General features: G+C 38.6%; 1 protein-coding gene across 2 annotated transcripts in view; it reads left to right on the top strand.

Annotated features, from left to right (window-relative positions):
• xkr6a (XK, Kell blood group complex subunit-related family, member 6a) overlaps positions 1-17,395 on the top strand; it is a 73,198-nt gene extending 55,803 nt beyond the window's left edge. For both annotated transcript variants that reach the window (XM_017351737.4, XM_021467275.3), the window contains 2 exons: positions 4,810-5,006; positions 13,138-17,395. In XM_017351737.4, coding sequence (XP_017207226.1) covers positions 4,810-5,006; positions 13,138-14,090 — 1,150 coding nt within the window. In that variant the 3' untranslated portion in view covers positions 14,091-17,395. The remainder of the gene's footprint in view (positions 1-4,809; positions 5,007-13,137) is intronic.
• The last annotated feature ends 1,791 nt before the right edge of the window (positions 17,396-19,186 follow it).

Below are 19,186 nucleotides of genomic sequence, written 5' to 3'. Positions count from 1 at the left end.
CTAGCCGAGGCTCGAACCAGCGAACTTCTTGCTGTTAGGTAACAGCACCACCTACAGCACCTCCGCGTTGCCACAATTGTTAAACATTCATTTATTTATTCATTTTTCGGCTTAGTCCCTTCATCAATCTGGGGTCGGAATGAACCACCAATTTATCCAGCACGTTTTTTTTTTTTTTTTTTTTTTTTTTTTGGAGAATGTGAACGAGAGGTGTTTTACAGATGGTCGGCGAGTGAAATTACTTTCACAGCGCATACCCTTCCAGCCATAACCCATCACTGGGAAACATCCACACACACATTCACACACACACTCATACACTATGGACAATTTAGCCTACCCAATTCACCTGTGCCGCATGTCTTTGGACTGTGGGGGAAACTGGAGCACCCAGAGGAAACGCACGCGAACGCGGGGAGAACATGCAAACTCCACACAGAAAGAACAACTGACACAGCAGAGGCTCGAACCAGCGACGTTCTTGCTGTGAGGCGACAGCACTTCCTACTGTGCCACTAAATCGCCACAATTGTAAAACAAATACATTTTTTTTCCTGTGAAAGAATTTGCAATGGTTTGAAGAAAAATTAAGTTTTTAACCATTCTTCTGGGGAAAATCAACATGTATGACTTTTCTGGCAAAAGTCGGGATCTTTCTTGGTTTCTTGTGCTCCCTGCAGTTAAAAATACCCTCTTTGAGTTGCAAAATGCAGTTAAATAATCAGGTAATGTTAATGATTTTTCAATAACACATTCACATAAATGAGTAAACAGTGTTTTGGGTGTTAACTGTGTTTTTAAAACAGTTTTGGAGCATCTTGCAATGTAAAAATAAGCTGTTTTTTTATCATTTCCTAATAAACATAGTTTATTATTAGGTTATTCCTAGGCTATATTTGTAAATAAAGCTGATGTAAAAGCATTTTTAATGTTGAACTTTTATTTAGGCTACTGCAGAAAAAGACAGTTTTCACTGATACTGAATGTGTGTGTTTATTTAACTATTGATATTATACTAATATAGGTGATTAACTGCTGGCATGATGATGTGGATGATGTAACCTTACCGTTAGTAGCGAGGCAGTCAAAAACATTTCATTACTTTGCATTGTAACTAATGCACTTTTGAAAGATACTGTCACTTAGCCAGATTGCTTGCATTTCAACTTAAATAAGAAAACAACTTATTGCGTTTGTTGCAACGTGTAATATCACTGTCCACTCAGGAAATGCAACCCGTTTGGCTCACTTCGCAAGCCTACGAACTCTGCACACAGCAGAGAACTGTGAAGGTTTTTATACTTGATGCTCTCGCCGGAAACACGAGCATTTCTCATGTGAGATTGCAAAAATGTGCAGAAAAATATCAAATATCCTAAATTGGAAAAGGTTGATCGGTTAAATTATGCTACTGTAAGTAATGTTTATTCAGCAATAATTCTCCAGTACTGATAGCAGAACTGTTAACGTCAGAGCTTATTGATACTTTGGTCTTTTATAATGTAGCACCGATACCGATAAAAGACTGAGTTTCGGTACCCATCCCTAGCACCACCACATTTTGCAACATGCACTCCACACTTTTAAGGCTTTTTTTTTATTATCGATTAAAGCAGGAAGCTGTTTGGATGTCATGAAAGCCAACATTACTGTAACCTGAGCCATTTCCATCTCATCCAGATCAATATCTGTGGCTCAGAGACTCATTCAGCTGGAAACAGGAAGCAGATAAGCTGACTGACTCGGTGTGTTTTAATGTCGGAGAGCTTTGTTTGACACTGAGCCTGAAGCTATTTCAAATGCAGACTCTGTAATATCTGGGTTCAGGCAGTATAGTTATTATCAGCTGTACATCAACATAAAGAGGCTTGTCTGTTTTGTTTGCATACAGTGAACATTGGCCATTAATCATCATAGTGCAGAAACATCCTACGCTCTCTTTAAATGGATGCAGTGTTATAATGGAAACTGTGAAATATGTGATATACTGTGATTTCACACCCTTCATAGTTTATCCCCCTTCATAGTGTATGAGCAATGCAGAGATCACACAGCCTAAATGAAATCATGAAAAGCTTTTTTTTTTGTTTTGTTTTGGTTTCTAAATGCATTCCAACTGAAGTAAAATAAAGTCAAAATATATATCTATACAACAGTTCTGTCTGGTTCTCGAATCTGGTTGGCTGATAGCCATGAAATATTTAAGTAATATCAGCACCCGTACAGCCTCTTTACCCTTTGTGTATTACTCCGCCCACATACAGCCAGCAACAAGCAGACAAACCATATATGGTAACTAACTCTTTAGCATTATCGCCACCTATTGAATTTCACAAATTTCTTTTCCCATTTCAGTCATTATTATTATATCGCAACGATCAATTTAACATCTCTGCAGTTTCTGAACTCAAAAATTAAAATAATTGGTTAAAGACACTTATGACTTTATTCCTGTGTCCATATACACAAAGAAAACAGACCGTCTAATTGTTGGATTAACTGTAATAAACTAATTCAAGCTCTTAATATTATCATACTCGGTTAAAATCACTTTGTTGTAAAATATAAAAAGCAAACAATAATATGTCACTTTAAAATAAATTATCCTACTATAGTTAATCATTTAAACAATATATATATATATATATATATATATATATATATATATATATATATAGTTATATATATATATATATATATATATATATATATATATATATAGTTATAAACTGATTATCTTAACTGATTATAATTATAAGTTTATATATAAACTATCTTTGACTAAACTGTCACGGCTGTTAAAAAAAACAAAACAAATATATATATATATATATATATATATATATATATATATATATATATATATATATACATATGTGTATATATATGAATGTGTGTGCGTGTGTGTATATATATGTGTGTGTGTGTGTGTGTGTGTGTGTATATATATATATATATATAATTTTTTATTATTAATAGTTAATTTGTTCCTATTTGTTTCCTATTACTGTAGTATTAAATTACTATAGTATTAATTGTGGGAAATCATTAATTAAATGGTTCTTAGAAAATTAGGCTAATAAACACTATTAAATAGCTTGAGTAAATATTAATATAGTGTTATACATTTGTTACATGTAAAAAGATTTTTATTACATATAATGTATTATTGCCATAATTGCCTATATTAACTTGCCATTATTTCCTTCATCATAAATTATTCCATTAAAAATAGTTAAACCTGTCCAAATGAGTTCATTCAGCAAGGCCAGCAAACGAGTATCTGCCATATTATTGTCAGATAATAATGGCTGATCAGCTATGATGACTGATAGAAAACTGTTCACTCTATTATATTGAATGGCGATCGGACACAATGCTGCCCATTCGGCCGTCTCAATCGCAATATTTGTGAAATAAAGTAAACACTATTGTTTATTGTGTACAATATTTATTAATCATATATATATATATATATCAATGACGATGTTCAAAAAGATGTTAATAACATTAACATCCGTCGTAACCATATATGGTTTGCCTATATTGTGTGTCCTAGATTGTGTGTGCCTAAAACGTGTGTGGTTCTGCGGGCCTGCAGCTGGATATACAGACAAAGAGCATAGAATCACCAAGAGGCGATACTCTAGTGCAATTTGGGAAAAAGCCACTAGATGGCGAAGCGGCCATTTTGGAATAAAAACTCCAATAGAACAACAGCATATTAAAAGTATGTAAAATAATCTATTAAAAGTGCTGATGATTGTCATAGTAAGTGATGTTTTTTTCGTCTGTCAGAATGTATCTCAGCTTTAATGTGCTTTTTAAGTATATAAATAAAAAACAAAGCAGCTGCTTGCCATCGCGACAGCAATAAGATCCAATGGACAGCTGATCGCTTTCACTCCAAAATGGTGGAATCCAGGGCTGTTGCTGGGCGCTGCTGTTGCAATGGAACGTTCTATTGAGTGCCGCCTCTTGGCCATTCTAAGCTTTTTGCTACAGATCTAAAGTGTCATTAGAATCTTTAAAAGATGCTTGCTCAGCTGTTTAACTGTCAGCTTATGATTTGAATCCAACGCAGAAGAAAGTAGTTCCTCATACAAAAGGGTTTTTGAAACTGATTTTGTTTTTACATACACAATTATGCAGTCAAACTGTTGTATAAACGCAATATCACACTCGTAGCAGTGATAGCATTTTTTCCCCTTATACACCAGCGTAAATACTGGTAATTCTGTTATTGAATTTCAAATAGGGCCAATTTAAAGGGCAAAGGCTTTCGTTTTTCAGTTATAAATTGCCTACTAATGTTTTGCTTTTATATTTTACATTAGGCTATTGTTTGTGCATAAACATATCTAGATATAGTAAAAAACATGCGGTTTGTCTGAAAACAACATTTTTTGTCATCATTACCGCAAACCAGGGGCCTTACAATATTTTCAAGGGGAAAAGGGGGTCTCTGGCAAAAAAAGGTTGAGAACCACCGCTCTACAGAACAGACCACTGTTATACAATGACTTGCCTAATTACTCTAATTTGCCTAATTAACTTAGTCAAGCCTTTAAATATCACTTTAAGCTGAATACTTGTATCTTGGAAAACATCTAGTCAAATATTATTTACTGTCATCATGGCAAAGATAAAATAAATCAGTTATTAGAAATTAGTCATTATAAAAAAATCTTCTATGCATTTGAATAGAAATTGGGAAACAAATATAAAAGAAATCAAATTTAACTGGACGGCTAATAATTCTGGCTTCAGCTGTATGTGTGTGTAATAATGTTCTGATCTTCTGAACAGGTATATTCGCACCATGTATCTGGGCATCCAGAGCCGGCGGCAGAAGGAGCATAGGCGGCGTTTCTACTGGGCCATGATGTACGAGTACGCTGACGTCAACATGCTGCGTCTGCTCGAGACCTTTCTGGAAAGTGCCCCCCAACTGGTGCTACAACTCTGTATAATGATCCAGAAGAACCGGGCTGAGACCCTGCAGTGTGAGTATGAACCGGACCGCTAAATCACTGTTTATTTTAAATGTGGATTTTCAGTGCAAATAAATATCTTTTTAATCAGTTTTAAAATTATGATCAGAGATGTATAAAGTACTAGAGATCCAGACTTAATTGAAAGTACAAGTGCTCTATCAAAAAAGTGACTTGAGTAAAAGTTGAAGTGCTCTTTAAAGGGCCATGACACCCCCGATATTCGGTTAAAGTCTACTTCAGAATTTTTTCAAAATATGCATGATTAATGGGCGTGGAACTCAACTAGCATCGGCAGGAGTGGGCGTAGCCAGTAGGGGAGAAGGAGGGGAGCGAACAACTGTTGTTGACAGTTAGCTCACAAAATGAGACAAACCGTGAGGAGACGCATGAGTTTATAGTTCACACAGTTAAAATGCAAAGAACTAAACAGTAATTTAATGCCCTGCTACATTTGTTATTCGTAATTTCATATACACATAACCACAATTTATATCATTATAAAGATAAGTGTGTTCATGTAAACACTATAAATGAGGACTTCTCCCTCGATCCCCGTATCCAGCAGACTCAGTGCAGTTTTACTCAATTTTAACCATTAGTCCTGCCGGTAATCTAGAGGATTTAGGCAAACACAGCAGCACAGCGATGTGTCTGAATGTGAACGAACTCCTGATAAAAGACAGCATCCGCCATTCTCTAATTCTCTGCTGCTCTGCAGACAAAAATGCTAGCAGCACACTCACAGCTTTGCTGTATGATCAGCCCTGACAAGATCGCGGGGGAAAACATGCAACAAACCCCGTGGATCATGGAAACAAACGCATATGAGGCGTCATGAACGGCTAAATACTGTGTGCCCGTGCCATGTCTCACAGCTCGGGCTTGACTCTGGCAGGTCTGATGAATAATTAAGCAGCCGGCTCTTCTCATAGGATAAGAAAACTCCGCCATGAATAATAATGAGAAACCGACGTGTCATCATTGCACTTGCAGTACTGCGCTGCGTCGCCGATTTTGATCCCCCCCCAAAAATCATTTTAAACCCGGAAGCTGAAATTAGCTGACAAAAGCTCAAAATTATCCAGTTTTCCCCACAATTAAAGCCGACAGGTGCTAACATTGTCTTAACTGATGCTCAACACACACACATCTGTTAATATAAAAAAAAAAGTTCTCCAGGGTGTCCTGAACCTTTAAGCACCATACTTAAGTGGAAGTACTAAAGTATTCAACATTTTTGGTGCTTAAGTATTGCAAGTAGTTAAGTAGAAGATGTACTACTCAAGTACTGAAGGTAAAAGTACAAGTATTGTGTAATGTAGTTATTAAAGAAAGCAGTCAAAAGACGTCATATTGTTTTGCTTATTTTAAATATATTTTGTTGGGGCACATGATTACACAGAACGAAAAGAAACATGGCTTACAATAACGTTTTTCTCTCGCGCTTGAACCACTGATCTGACAGATTATAACAGCTTTAACACTAAAGGTGTCACGATCCTCCAAATCCTCCATTCGATTACATTTTCGATTCTAAAGTCACGATTTGATTCGATTATGAATAATTCATTAATTAATAACGAATTAATTATTTGTAGCCTACCATTTAAACTACCTGACTTGCATGGTCTTTGTTTTACCCATAAACAAATCATACAGTAAATGAATAAAGGCAAGATACACACATAATTACCACCTGTCAATCACTTTTTTTTGGGACTTGTGAATAGGCAATGATCTGTGTCGTTATAATGGCGTCGGTAAAAAAGGTGCACAACCAACAGGAACCAGCCAACAGTATCATAGGTGTTCGCTAAAATGACTAAGTACTTGTGTGAAAGTAAAAGATGGAAGCAGTCTACTGACCCGCTGACTGCCTTGACCCGCTGTCTCGAGCGCATGACAATGGGTGTGCGTCTGTATCTGTGTGTGAATGAGTATGTGTGGTCACGTGATGTGCGTTTTCAGCGGTAGTGAGGAAGGAGGGCTGCTCAGAAATGCTACACGCCACTGTGGATGTGGATCGTTGTCATTCTAAAATGCCATTTAAAAACAAAGACAGTGTAAACAGGGCCTGAGTGTGTACTTTTCGCGAGCGGATTTGTAATGGCTGCGCGGCGGAGGATCTCGATGCGCCCATAGTCTATCATCCCAACCGTAATACGTACATAGCAGACTTTGCAAAACTGTGTTTTTTTGTCGACAACACGAACGTTGTCAACGTAACTAACTGGAAATCCAAAATACTTCCACACCGGCGACTTCATTGAAAGAGGAGAGGGTTTAAGCTCTGTCGACGGGTCTCCTGCGTCTGCAGTTTAACAAGCACTTCAACAAGCATGTTTTTTTCCCGCTTGGCAAGGCAAGCTAACGTGACATGGGGGCGTGGCAGCATCGACAATTCTATTTTTTGATTCGATAATCGAAGTTGAGCATAAATTTCGATCGATTTCGATTAAAAATCGAAATCGTGACACCCCTATTTAACACACACCTTTTAAAGTTGTTTGTCACAAAAACACTCTGTAATCCACTCAAAACGCTATTAAATCCCTTTCGGAAATTACCGGTTGTAAACGGAAGTTCTAAACATTCTATTGGAAGACGCTGGTCACTATGGCGCCCTCCATGCAGCAGCCAAGAAAAAGGTCTATAATAGTAATGAGTAGAGGTGTGAATCTACACTGGTCTCACGGTTTGGTTCGGTTACCATTATCATGCCATCATTTAGGTTTAATTCGATATCTCGGTGCACTGATGATGCTTTCCATACATAATTAGATTTTTTCTTCACAACACAATCATTTTTTAATTAAAATCCAGAAATATATTAATATTTATATATTATTTGTAATACAACTTTGTTCTTTAATACAACAGGATGATATATGAACTGTACCATTAATTTGACCTGCTCAAAGAAAACACTCTCTTAAATGTCTCAAACAAAACTCCAACACGTGCACAGAAGACAGCATGAGCATTTGTAGGAAATAAACTCATGTAAATATGATCCCGCTTGCTTTTTGAGCGCTGACAGGCGAGGTCTTACACCCCTATGATTGGTTATTGTCTTCACCTGCTCAACAGAAAAGGCTGCGATTAGCTTTGGAAATTAAAGCGCTGTTCACCGATGGTGGGAAGAACAGTCGCCGTTACAGTCCGTATGCGCCAAGTGTGCCGCAAGCCTGCGTTTGAGTGAAGTGTTTAAGAACACTGTTTATTCGCTAAGGTCAGGGCTTTTTTCGGGCTTTATTAGTTTGCTGATACACGTACGCCTAGCCACCCAGATAGCAAAATACACTCGGGCCAGTTCCGGCTAGATTCTCGCCTGCCGGAGACTTACCCCTCAGAGCTCAGACTGACTACCTCTGCTGGACCTACTCCGGATGCCTGGACTCACTGCCCGATTCCAGCCCGAGTCAATCGAGCCAGATGCAGCGGCCGAGCGAGCCGGCGCTGCCGCATGCGAGCCGGAATCAGCCCACGACGCCGCGAGTAAGTTATGCGCTGCGGCCTGGAGCTGGCGCGATTGAATATATAAAACCCTCATATTTGTTAACGTTATTACATCCATTTGTGTTGATATGACACCAAACGCATGCTGAGAAGTTCGGGGGGCGTGGTTAATTTTACATAAAGCGTTTGGTTGGAAGCTCGACTCCGCTCATTTTTGCGGCTCCTCCTCTGGCTCCATCAGACAATCCTTCTGCGCATGTCAAGGCTCCAATTTCAGCAGTCTTTTGCGACAGTTTGTGCCCGTCAAGCAGGCGTTTTGCCCTCAAGGCGTTCAATGGGAAAAAGGGCTGTCGCGTCGTCCATATTTTTTACAGTCATTGGTATGCGCATAATGCGCGGTTATCACAGGTAATCCGTAATAGACACAGTGGAGAAAACTCGCACTCAAGCACGCTCGTGTCAGGACCCACAAGTATCGCTTTAGCAGCCAAGAGGAGAGGAAAAGTTACCTCACAAGCAGGCCAGCGGGTCAAATGTCCAAAGTAAGAAAGAGAGAGAGGTGAAGATGGAGTTTTACAGCATTTCTCCGTGGTAGTGAAATAGCAGCTCGTGTGCTGTGCCGCCTTCATTGTTAATGAAAGACTGTCCAAAAAAACACAAAAGCAGTTGAATTGTGCACAATTATATACCTGTTAAGTAGTAAGAGCGTTATTTAGTCACCATCGCCTCCTTTGCCATACACTGTGACATCGCATATGAGATAAATGTATGTAATAACTGGTAAAAAGCGATTTCTGGCTGCGCCCCTTCTTATCTGCTCTCACTTCTGCAGATTTATAGGCCCTCCAGAAACTTGCATTCTGTGAATGAATGTCGCCTCGTGGTTCCATCCCAAAGAGGGAAGAAAACACTTTCCCGAACGCTCGAGCTCAATCTGCCCAGCTGGTGGAATGAACTCTCTAACTGCATCAGAACAGCAAAGTCATTCGCTGTCTTCAAGAAACGACTAAAAACTCAACTATTTAGTCTCTACTTTCCTTACTAATATGCAATTCCCTCTTTGACTCCTCCACTAACTACAAAAAAAAAAAACTTGTACTAATGTTTTGCTTCTTACACTTTCTTTACAAACCTTAAACTTGCCTGCAGCACTTATTCATTGTTGCTCTTATAGTTGTGTAAATTGTTTCCTTGTCCTCATTTGTAAGTCGCTTTGGATAAAAGCATCTGCTAAATGACTTAATGTAAATGTAAATGATCTATTACTGAACCGATATTAATAATTTTGACACCCCTAACGAGTAACAATGCAGCACATAAAAAATCTAGCAGAGTAAAAGTATAAAACTCATTGAAAACATGTACTGAAGTAAAAGTGGAAGAAGGAAAACAAGCAATACTCCAGTAGAGTACAGATTCAGTTTGTTAGTACGTCAGTACAATAGTGAAGTAGTTCTACTTCGTGACTATACATCTCTGATTATGATACAGTTAAAGTCAGAATTATTCACCCTCCATTGAATCCGTTTTTCTTTCTTTTTCAAATACTTCCCAAATGATGTTTAACAGGGCAAGACATTTTTCACAGTATTCCCTATAATAATTTTCTTCTGGAGAAAGTCTTATTTGTTTTATTTTGGCTAGAATAAAAGCAGTTTTAAACCATTTTAAGGTCAATATTATTAGCCCTCTTAAGCAATGTTATTTTTCGACTGTCTACAGAACAAACCGTTAATTAATTATTACTAATTAACCTCGTTAAGCCTTTAAATGTCACTTTAAGTTGGATACTAGTATCTTTAAAAATATCTAGTCAAAAATGATGTTAAAATAAATCAGTTATTAGAAATGAGTTTTTAAAACTATTATGTTTAGAAATGTGTTGGAAAAAAAACTTCCTTGCATTAAACAGAAATTGAGGAAAAAAATATACAGATGGGCTAATAATTCTGACTTCAGCTGTATGTGTTTTGACAAATAGCCCACCAAAACGAGCAGTTCAGCCTTTGCTATATTGTGGCAAAACACATGGATTACAGTTACCGCTTTATTTACTTCTCACTCATGAGCAGAGTAATGGCTTCATCTTTCTGACATCTCCTGCCAAAGTGGAATCGTGTGCGTTTCAATGAATGGGGAAGGAGGTTGTGGAGAGGTAATCATGATTGAACACCCAATAAGGGGGGACAGCATGCTCAGAGCCCGGCGGCTAATCAGCAGGCCAATCAGAAATAATAAATAACACCTGTTTATTCTAGTGATTGAGCCGGAGAGACACCCTTCTTAAGGAGAAGAGAAGGAGCAGCCGGGGAAGAGAGAGAGCACACACACACACACAGCCTGATACATGTGTGGTGGCATTAGAATTAATAAAGCTGTTTGCTTACCTGAATCGCCGACCCTGTCTTCTTCTTCCCTCGACAACAACAAACCATAGTACAGAGGTCTAGAAGATGAAATCTAAATATGAGAATTATTCATTCATTCATTTTCCTTCTGCTTAATCCTTTATTTATAAGGGGTCGCCACAGCGGAGTGAACCACCAACATATTTCAGCATTTGTTTTATTATATGTTTTATATGGGTTGCTCTTCCAGCTGCAATGCAGTACTAGGAAACACCCATACACACTTGCCTTCACTAACATACTCCTACACTACAGCCAGTTTAGTGTATTCAATTCCCCTATAGCGCATGTGTTTGGACTGTGCGGGAACCTGGAGCACCCGTAGGAAACCCACGCCAACATGGGGAGATCATGCAACTCCATACAGAAATGTCAACAGGCTCCGCCAGGACTCAAACCAGCGACCTTCTTGCTGTGAAGTGACAGTGCTAACCACAGAGCTACCGTGCCCCTCCAAAAAGGGGAATTAATCTGCCTGAAAAAAGTGAACAACATTTAAATGCTGGGGGAAATGAGGTATAAAATGTTTTGAGCTTTTTAGCAGCCACTAAAGAGCTCCTACTCTGTGACCTAACAAATGAAATGATCAATAGCTATGGTTCCATCGAAAGATGCATTACGCGCAAATGTGGAATATTCCATAACATATTGTTAAATAAAGCATAGTTTCTATGCGACCAGGAATAAACATCTGGGGCGCTTTTTTGATGGTCCATGCGCAGAGCGCAAAATGCAGGGCGCAAACGCTTTCAGGGCGTGTCAGAATGCAATTTTGCTAATTTAAGGACGGGAAAATCCGCTTTGCGCCGTGGCGCATGGTCTAAAAGGGTTGAGTTTATTTTCTTAATGAGTTATAGGTGTGTTTTGAGAATAAACCAATTAGAGTCTCATCTCCCATTCCCTTTAAGAGCCAGCTGCGTCGCACCAAGAGCGCATTCACTATTTACAGGACGTAAAGTAAGTCTAAGTGGAAAAAATGAGCATTTCACAAGCAAACAGTTAACAGTTTTTTTTTGTTTTTTTTACAGAAAACTGTTAAACAGAGCATCTACTACGCACAGAGATCAATTAGTCTATAAATAATTAATTTCGTTTGTTAAGCGCAAATATTCGTTTCAAAACTTTTTCTAAATTCAGTTCTAATTTCCAGCAAATGAGTAAGTGAACAATAATAACGAAGTGTACTTTAAAAACCTGAGTTATATCTTAAAACACATGCTGTGCCCCATATGGTCTAAAACAGGGGTCACCAACCCTGTTCCTGGAGAGCTACCTTCCTGCAGAATTCAGTCCCAACCCTGATCAAACACACCTGAACCAATTAATAGTACCTAAAGCAGCACTTGATAATTACAAACAGGTGTGTTTGGTCAGGGTTGCAACTGAAATGTGCAGGAAGGTAGCTCTTAGGAACAGGGTTGGTGACCCCTGGTCTAAAACCTGACAGGTGGGCAAATCTAAGCTTGTTTTTAATAAAACAAATATAAATATGGATATAATAAATAATAATGCTAATAATAATAACATTATACAAAAGCAAATTGTTATGAATGAACTGAAAAAGCCTCCCGAGATGAAGAAGACATAAAAGCAGTGGTTTTTCATGTTTATGTAGGCTAGAAAATAATATGTTTTGTAATATTTTAATCCTTTATATTTATATCCTATTTCTATTATTATTATATACTATATATATCCTTAATATTTAATTTTTTCATATGTAAAGATATTTGCCTATTGCTCTCTTGTGCGTATTAAGCAGTGTGTAAGCGAGACGCAACTCTGCGCCGGAGTTTAGACCGGGTTTGTTTTGGTCTAATATTAAATCTATTTTAGTTTATGAAAATAGCAACGCGCCAGCGGTTCGCCTCAGAACGCCTTTCTTTTTAGACCAGAACGCCTGTGGGCGCACATATGAGCGCTAATGCATTTGCTATTTAAACAGCGTAGCGCAACGCCTCAAAACGACTCTTGCGCCAAGCTGAAACTAGCAAAAGACTATTGCGCCGCGCCTTGCGCCTCACTGCGCCAGGTGTATGGTAGGGCCCCTGGTGTCTCAGCTAACCGCTTCTGATTTGATCTCTGCAAGTGTACAGGGGTCAACATTTAAAGTTGATCATCAAATTTAATCTAAAGTTGTCCTAAAACTATTAAACAACACCCTTTCTTGTCCTAGGACAATTTTGCAAAACATTTTTGATTCACTTCGAATGTGGACTACTGTATATCTGTACCAGTGTATTTTAGGTATTCATTGAAGAGTGTTTCCACAGGTGTCTCCTCGGTTGCCTCCCTGCTCTCTCTGGCCTGGGTCCTGGCTTCATACCACAAGCTCCTGCGTGACTCCAGAGATGATAAAAAGAGCATGAGCTACAGGGGCGCGCTGATCCACATCTTCTGGAGACTCTTCACCATATCCTCACGGGTGCTCTCCTTCGCTCTCTTTGCCTCCATCTTCCACATCTACTTCGGCATCTTTGTAGTCGTGCACTGGTGCGCAATGGCGTTCTGGATCGTGCACGGAGGCACGGATTTCTGCATGTCCAAATGGGAGGAGGTGCTCTTCAACATGGTGGTGGGCATAGTCTACATCTTTTGCTGGTTTAACGTGAAGGAAGGTCGAACCCGCTACCGCATGGTCATCTACTACTTTGTGGTGCTCGCCGAAAACACGGTGCTTACTTGCTTGTGGTACGCCTACCGAGACCCAATCACCACGGACTCCTATGCAGTGCCGGTGCTCTGCGGAGTTTACCTAACCTTCGCCTCAGGGGTGGTTTTCATGGGTGTCTACTATGGGTTCCTTCATCCCATGGGACCTAAAATAAGGGTGCTAGCTAGCTCCTGTTGTGCTGAGCTTCTTTGGGGACTTCCGTTACCCCCTGAAGCCGAGCCTATGGCGCCCACTCCTGGTCCTCGGGCGTCTCAACCTACTCCCAGTCGGGCTTCCATGGTGGACGACACCACAATGGACACCTGTCTGCCTGTATTTCAGGTGCGCTCGCCCGAGCCCACTACTCCCTTGGGCCGATACCGGCCGGAGGGACCTCTGATTAAAATCGACATGCCCAGGAAACGCTACCCAGCGTGGGATGCGCACTTTGTGGATAGGCGATTAAGAAGGACGATAAATATCCTCCAGTTCATCACGCCGGCGACTGTCGGGATCAGGTACAGAGACGGCCCGCTGCTCTATGAGCTCCTGCAGTACGAATCGTCCCTGTGATCTTCAATATCCCAGTTTAGTTTCAGATCTGCCACGTTTCTCAAAATGCATGCCATTTTGGTTTCTGTATAAGCGGCGAGTGTAAGCATAAAGCATTGCACTTTTCTTTCTTTTACGTGAAAAGCCTCCAGAAGATGTGTATATATTTTGTATGTATATACTGTCTCTTTTTTAACAATATCTGTTTAGAGATATGTCCCCATGAAGGGATATGTATGCGACATGGTGTTTACAGCCAGCGGAAACCATTACATTGGAAAAATGGAGATCGGTTGACCACATCAACACCGCCTTGTGTTTTGAACTTTATTTTAAACCTATTATAACTTATTAACTAGGTAATTGTTAACTAGTATGTTATTTTCACAGCTGCGCAAGTCGATAATATCAGGCTACGTCTACACCATAGGTCTCAACAACACAATCTCACGGCAATTCGTAACTTTTTGATTTAGTGGCTAATTTGTATGAACATGTACAATCTAATTCGTACAATTTAGTACGATTTGCTCATCCCCCAATGACGGTGGGGTTAGGTGCCACGCCTCTTTTTTAAAAATCGTACATTTTCGTATGACTGAACTCGTACGAATTCGTACGAATTAGCCACTATGCTGGCAAAACGTAAAATACTTACGTTTTCTCGTGAGATCAGGCTGGTCTCAAACTTAATCCTTGAAGAGACAGAGCTCTGCACAGTTTTGCGTCTGCTCAAACACACCTGATACAAATAGTCGAGGTATTCAACAGAGTCTTGAACACCTTGATTAGTTAAATGAACTGTGTTTGATTATGGTTGGGGTCAAGCTGTGCAGAGCTGCTGCCTCCCAGGAATTGAGTTCGAGACCTATGGTCCAAACTAATCCTAATAAATTTGAAAACAATGTGTTTTCTAAAAAGATCCATATCCACACTATCGTTTTCAAGTCTTTCTGGAAAATCGCTCATCCAGTCTGAGGGTGCTTTCACACCTTTTTTGTTTCCGTGGTTCACTTTCACACTGCAAAACCGTTTTTAAACGGACTAAAAGGGAAAACCATGTGCGAGTAAACTCTCCTCACATAGGTCAGAGTTTCAGGGTTTATTTTGCAGAGTCCCGCTCAGCTGTCCTGTGCCCTTATGACGATGAGCAATAAGACATCATAAGCAAGAAGTTGCGCTTTAATTTTGAATGGTGACACTCTCAGACATCGTCACCAGATATAAATTAGAGGTAAGACTTTCTCATACAGAGCCGTGGCTAGAATTATGCATTATAGGCTTTACATTATAGAGAGAAATAAGAGATAAACCAAGATTGCTAGTAGTTCGGTCAGTTTTCCTAACAAATAAACAGCTCTTGTTAATAGTTCAGCATGCTTTCACTTACGTATTTGACATCCAATGCATATTTACTGGTAGGAATGACATGTCACCCTACACATAATTCATATGGCCGTATGCCTATTACATGTTTATAATACTCTGTGATATAGCCGGGGTCGGATTGCTTTGCTTTCTCACTACAATCGATCCGCTCCAGAGTTTGTTTCAATTGACATGAGACCATTCAGGCGATCTCGGATTGATTAACTTGGCGCAAATCTGAGCGCCATTGCTAGATTCACATATGCCAAACGAACCGCGCTAACTGAGGAAACGTACCAGCTTTCTAAACAAAAATCTAGGTGTGAAAGCACCTTAAAATGACTGAAAACGCTTTTGTTCATGTGCTGCATGTTTGCAAAGATGTATGACGCTTTTACCTGCATCATATCTGCCTGCAGTTTATTTACTTTCCATCTCTTTGAAACATCACGCCAAAATGTCGCAACTGTGAAAGGCAATATGGAGCATGTACAAACTGACATTAATATTTGATAAAGCTGTCGGAATGGAAAGCATCCAAAACATTTACAGTGTCGTTCACCATGTAAGCTGAATTGGTCACCTGACTGCAACATGACTGAAAAGCATCGTTTTTGAAAGCCTCCTTTTTCACAGTCCACGAAGTTGACGAAAACGTATTAGTGTGGATATGGCCTCAGCTTGATGTTTATCAAACTTTACCTGCTGTAACCTTGACTATTACAAAGTAATCTCTTGACAGTTTGATACTTTGTAATTTAGTGGCTAATTCGTATTAATTTGTACAATCTCATTCGTACATTTTTAGTATGATTTGCTCATCCGCCAATGAGGGGTAGGTTAGGGATGGGATTTGGGGCATTCCTCCTTTTAAAAACAATTATGTATGAATGAAATCGTATGGATTGATATGAACAAGCCAATACGTTAAATAGCTACGTTTGAATAAGTGGGTGTCCAATTCTGGTGATCTGCATCAGCAATGCAACAGAAATGAACATACACTCAAAACAATTTGTTAATATTTGAGGAAACTAGAGCGATTTGTCGCCCCTTTACACTGACCCCTGCTGGCAAGAATCTACTTCCTCTCAGATAAAATCCAAGTGGCATTCATTGTCTATTTGCCTTAAAATCTATATTTAGCTTGTTAATGTGTCTTGATTATTGTATTCGTTAGTGTTTTTTTTTTTTTTTAAAGAAATACCTCATTGACTCTGTATAGCACAGTTCAAACCCATCAAACCCTTTGCACAATACTAAAGGTTAATATAAACCATGCACTGAGATCTGTACAGTTTATTAGGAATCATTGGGATTAAAGCACATGACATGCAGGCGGTTTTTAAAGGACTGTTTTGTACGTCGAATAACACACTGAATTGATGACTTTTCTTTTTTTTTTTTTGGCTGTGTTCACACTGATAGCCAAATCTGATTTCCAATTTTAGTTCATCCAATTCCCCTATAGTGCATGTGTTTGGACTGTGGGGGAAACCGGAGCACCTGAAACCCACACCAACATGGTTAGAGTCCATAAAGAAATGCCAACTGGCCCAGCCGAGTCTCGAACCAGCAACCTTCTTGCTTTGAGGCGACAGTGCTAACCAGTGAGCCATCATTCCGCCAGTGTAAATTATTATACTTGATCAAATGTTGTGTTTTTAAATAATTTTCATTCAGTTTGATGAGACTATTCACACTCACACGTGAACAGAAAACAAATCAGATTTGGATCAGATTCAGTGTGAACATAACCTGTTTTATCATAGAAATAAGCACAAAAAAACCCTTAACAAGGTGGCGTTGTATGAACGGTCCTCTCCATTATTTCAACCTCTTTTCGAGCATTTAGACTGCATCGCATATACCTGTTGTTCGTCAAGTGTCGTCATCCAAAATTCCAAGTAATAATAAACTTGCGAGGTGCAGAAATGTGGCCGCAGCTCTCTGAAGAACTCTGGCCCACATATGTTTTCCTATAATTGTCCGTTTTTTTAATGTTTGATTTTAAGGTGCAACAAAGATGCTAAGCTAATGGCATTTGAAGTTATCTTTGCCTGAATATACCTGAGTATATTTACACAAGTAACCGCGGATTTTGCGATCGTCTTGAGAAGAGGATGAATATTGCCTCAACTGACAGGGCTTGAAAATAAAGGGCGAAAATAAAGCCAAATCACATCCTCTACTGTAACAATCTCTCTCTTTCTCTGGTATTGGTGCACCTGGCTGCCTGTCAAGCTCATGCTCCTTGCTTCTTATAGGGAAGCGTTTATTTTTCAACACAAGTGTGGAATCAAGTTTTTTGGTGTTATACTTTCATATTTTTGATGATTTTGTCATGTGAAAATAGATCTTTATAATAATTAAAGGTGCTCAAATTATATAATAACTCTAAAAAGTATAACCCCTATAGAAATATAACACACTTATAAATATCTTTAAAGCTGTGCGCACTTAAAGACACTTCAATTTCACCACTTTGTAATTTATTTTTTTTAATTGCACAGCAATATTAGTTGATAATTGTCAGCCAATCGGAATCAAGCATTCCACAGCTCAGTAGTAGGGATCTTAACATTATATCACAATATTTTCTGGTATTTATTCCAGTATTGATTGATAATTCATATCAAAAGTTCTGTATTTTTGGAGAAAACGGTTTTATTTTACAAAAAAAGGGTCTTCAACCCTGCTAAAAATTATTTCTTCTTTATTTTGTGATATTAAAACATTTGGTAACACCTTAGAATAATGGTACATTAGGTAATGTTAGGTATTTATGTGTTTACTAACATTAACAAAGTATGAATAATATTATAAAGAATTTATTAAAGATAGTTCAACAATGCATTATTAACATTAGTTAACTTAATGCACTCGGAGTAAACAAACTGTAACATTAATCGAGGTGACAACGGAGTTGAGGGTCCAAATGCAGTTTATTAACTGTCATGCAGGTAATGGTCAAAACAGGAACAAACAGTATCAAGAGAAAAATCCAAAATCGTCATCGTGGTCACAGGCAAAGAGGTCAATACAAGTGGCAAAACAACATAATTGGAAAACAAGGCAAAGGTCAGGAAACAAGGCAATGCTAGACAAGAAAACGCTTTGTAATGCGACAGGATAACAAGACTCGGCACTGTGTGTGTGCAAGTTTGGTGTACAAATAGTCCAGGATATCAGTCCATGATGAGCTTTCAGCGTTGTGTACATAATCAGTGGTGATCTGGAACTGGTGTGTGAGTGAGGTGCCTGATGGGAAATGTAGTGGCAGAATTGTAGTTAGAGTGAGTGTTTCCAGCGGTCTACAAAGATTGTAGATTGCTGGTGATTGTAACACAATTTAACGTTGTTTAAAGTAAATAACATTAACTAACCCTAACAAAGGTGAATAAATATAGTAATAAATGTATTACTTAGAGTTTGTTAATTTTAGTAAATACAGTAACTAACATTAACTATTGTACCATTATTTTAAAGTGTTACCCTTTTGTGTTCACAAAAAATAGTTATTTTAAACACTGGTGTTATAAAATTAATTTAAAGTGAAAGTATGTCAGTAAATTCATCGTTGTAAACAGGCTCAAACATGTAAAATATTTTAAATATTTCGCATTTACTACTGTAAAAACTAATTCTACAGACCAATTATAATTAATTCAATAAGTCATTTTATTTTTATTGTGGGGAGAATTCTTTACCAGTATATTGCAAACGATGAGATATCGGCCATCCCTACC

This window comes from Danio rerio, chromosome 17, assembly GCF_049306965.1.
Source record: "Danio rerio strain Tuebingen ecotype United States chromosome 17, GRCz12tu, whole genome shotgun sequence".
Lineage (NCBI taxonomy): Eukaryota > Metazoa > Chordata > Actinopteri > Cypriniformes > Danionidae > Danio > Danio rerio.
The sequence above is the reverse complement of the archived record's forward strand: the minus strand, read 5'-3'. Positions and strand labels throughout refer to the sequence as shown.